At 32.3% G+C, this 3,392-nt stretch overlaps 1 protein-coding gene across 2 annotated transcripts; it reads right to left on the reverse strand.

Annotated features, from left to right (window-relative positions):
* Window positions 1–462: 462 nt before the first annotated feature.
* On the reverse strand, window positions 463–3,114 carry LOC109242647 (GDSL esterase/lipase EXL3-like). 2 transcript variants are annotated; one of them, XM_019409482.1, is made up of 5 exons: window positions 2,768–3,114; window positions 2,456–2,586; window positions 1,834–2,037; window positions 923–1,178; window positions 463–802 (listed from the first exon to the last, which is right to left on the reverse strand). In XM_019409482.1, the coding sequence occupies exons 1-5, from the start codon at window positions 3,045–3,047 to the stop codon at window positions 612–614; spliced, it is 1,062 nt and encodes a 353-aa protein (XP_019265027.1). In that variant the 5' UTR covers window positions 3,048–3,114; the 3' UTR covers window positions 463–611. The 2 variants fall into 2 exon arrangements, with proteins under 2 accessions (XP_019265027.1, XP_019265026.1); XM_019409481.1 differs by having other exon boundaries at window positions 1,807–2,037; window positions 2,768–3,108.
* Window positions 3,115–3,392: the final 278 nt, after the last annotated feature.

Here is a 3,392-nt window from a genome sequence, read left to right on the forward strand (position 1 = left end):
TGTAGCCCCGTTCCCCTGCTTCTTTTGTGTTCTACAGCTGTATTATGACTTAACAGGTTAGTTGGTTCGGGTCCGGAGAGATTTCAGAAAGAATTGAGACACTTAGCCTCTTATTAGAAAGCTTAAGTTAGAAAGGATGGTCGGATGTTGACTTATGTGTAAACGACCTCGGACTTGAATTTTGATGGTTACGTTAGCTCCGATAAGTGATTTTGGACTTAGGAGCGCATCCGGATTGTGTTTTCGAGGTCCGTAGTGGAATTCTTCGTTCCACGTTTCGAACTATTAAAAGCGATAAAATCCCAATTATCCTACCACACACTTTGGTTCTAATATTTGAAAAACCGACTTACTTGGTTTGGTTTCTTTTTAGAGAAAAACCGATCCAAACCGAACCATGAACACCCCTAACTGTTTGAAACAAATTTTCGATTAACGAAAACTTAATAGCAATAACAAAAATAAAAAATAATAATTTATTGATGAATTTTTGTGGGCACAATTCTGTTTGGTCTCTTGATTTTTCTTTCTGAATTATTCTTCGTGATTCGAGGATTTAAGTAGCGTATTCGAGTGTTTCTCGAATGTTGGATAATATGGACTTCCTGCATTTACAAGAAGTTGTTGATATATTTTTTGATGATCTGATCAACAATAACCTTGTAAGCTTTCTCAGTAGGATGATAACTATCCCAAAACAAATACTTTGTATCATCTTCACAAGTTCCACTAAATTTGTTGCATAGTTTTGCCCCTTCTATTGTTCCTGTGCCACAGCAACCTTTCTCTACTTCTTCAAATCCTACAATCAATTCATAACATATCAAAAAATTGATAAAAGAAATAAACAAAAAAATAAAGAACAAAAGAGGAAGAAGCAACTTTTTGGAGTACGTTTATAGAAGGTTAATATGTATATTACCATATTTTTGGGGATTAAAAATGAGACCAAGTAAAGGATTATATATATCGATGAAGACGAGCTTGGATTGAGGTAATTTTTTGGATAATGAATTAATTGCAATAGAGAATTTGGTGTTGGCCAATTGTGCAGCTTGGTTGTATTCTTGAGAACACATTCTATTAAGCCCTCCAGCAAGTGTTCTTTGTGATGGCAAACATCCTATTGCTGGAATTCCTAAAATCCAAAATTTTCTTGCTCCCAACTTGTACAATTCCTTCAAAAAGAAAAAGAAAAGGTATTATCACTTTTAGTCCGCGTTACAAACTATTTATATTCGATAGCCGAAAAAGTGTATAAAATTTATATAATTTTTGTATATAATATACAGAACATATATATATATATATACATATTTCCAACAACATAATATTTTGAAAGCGATTATACAGTATCAATTTTCAAAAAAATAACACTTGAATCAATATATATGTAATTCACTGAAATTTTATTTTAATTTGTAATCAATGGTACTCCCTCTGTTCCAATTTATGTGAACCTATTTCTTTTTTGGTCCGTTCCAAAAAGAATGAACCCTTTCTAAATTTGGTAACAATTTAACTTAAGTTTACAATTCTACCCTTAATGAGAAGCTTTTATAACCACACAAATTCACATAGATTGGAACGGAGGGAGTACTAAAGAACAATCTTTATATACGGAATTCTTTCACTTTGAGATCAGACAACTATTTTTCGAATAAATATGAATATGTTGTGTTATTTTTAATATATGCCTCTTATATATTAATTGACTCATACATCATACTAGTAATTATTTTCAATATTCTGAGTCATAATTGGTAAACATAAAATGAAAATAGGCATAAAGGTATATATACTAACTTTGAGAAATTTAGAAGCTTCGGCTACCATTAGATCAGTATATGAGTTAATATCCTGCTTCAAGCGAATTCCAGCAGTGAAGTAAGTATTGGCTAGATCGTCAGTGCCAGCAACCACCATAAATAAGCTATTTTTCAGAATATAATTAGCTTCTTCTTCCCCAACTAAACCTTTCAACTTCCCAATATATTCTATGAACTGAGTTAATTGTGTTGCTAGGGGTATGGCTGCCTGATTAACATTTAGAAAAAAATAGGACCAAGAATTAGTGTTGGGAATTTGCTAATTATACTGGTTAAATCCACCATAAATAAATACTCACTCCGTCTCAAATTATCTGTCGTGTTTCTCATTTCATGCCCTTTAAGAAACATTATTTAAGATGGGGGTTGGACTATGTTACCCTTATTTTTGTCTTAAGATATAATCTCTCTTTATTGAATATTTATTCTATTTATATGCTATTTCCATCTTCAAAAACAATTATTAGTAGGGGTAAAATAGGAAAAAATATAATTTATTTTGTCTCGAACTTCTAAGTTGAGACTAACTATTTCTAGAAAGCACGACAAATAATTTAAGACGGAGGGAGTACTAAAAATGGTTAATTATTTTAACCAAATCGATAATATAATGCGTAAAGAGTTACCACGAGAGTAGCTGTTAGAGGATCATATCCACAACCTCCTGATGCAAAGCTTACTCCAGTTTTTAGATCTTCAGTTTTCAAATTTGGATCTAGATAAGCCGGTATGAGATTTTTTATCCCTAGTTCGTCCGCTGAAATTGATGGAAAGCGTTCAACTGAATCCAGTATTTTGACACATAATATAGACATATATACGTAGAGTAATATTTTAACCTAATATTAGGTTATGAATTTCAAAAGTACAATAAATTTAATATTAAGAACTTTAAATACTGAACGCATAAAATGTAAATGGAGACTTAAAAATACTACCCATCATATCCGGCGGTGTCTTGCCATTGCTGAACCTTCCGGTTGGTATTCCGCCCATGAAATCCTTACCATAAGGCTGAAAATTACACTTTATTAGCGTCGTTACATTGTTATTATTTCCTTGATCCACAATTGAATCTCCAAAAGCAAACACTGCCTTAAAAATCACGTTCTGTGGGAGCTTAACATTTGCTTCACATACACTAAACAACACAAAATTAACATAGAGTAAAACCTTGACCCTATACAACAAAAACTTTACTATGCCAAAAGAGAACATTGTATATAACTTAAGACACTTCCTTTTCAATAAAACGAACAAAAGAAGGTGTGGGATTTATAAAGCTTTGCAAATGTCGTGTGTACTTGAGTAGCTAGTACATGCTACCGATATATGGGTAGCCTCTTTGGTCGAATTTACTCTTTACTTCCTCGCTTATATATTCAACTGACTATTTTTATTTTAAGTGGTTGGGTAACATGCTATTTCAGTTAATTCTTCTGAAAAGTAAACCAAGAATAACGTTAGAGTACCTCGTTGGTGTATAACCAGAAAATAGGAAGTTCGGTCAAAGCGTAATTTTAGAAGAACTCAGGTTACTGATAATCGTATAAGGAAATAATT

Source organism: Nicotiana attenuata, unplaced genomic scaffold, assembly GCF_001879085.1.
Source record: "Nicotiana attenuata strain UT unplaced genomic scaffold, NIATTr2, whole genome shotgun sequence".
Classification (NCBI taxonomy): Eukaryota; Viridiplantae; Streptophyta; class Magnoliopsida; order Solanales; family Solanaceae; genus Nicotiana; species Nicotiana attenuata.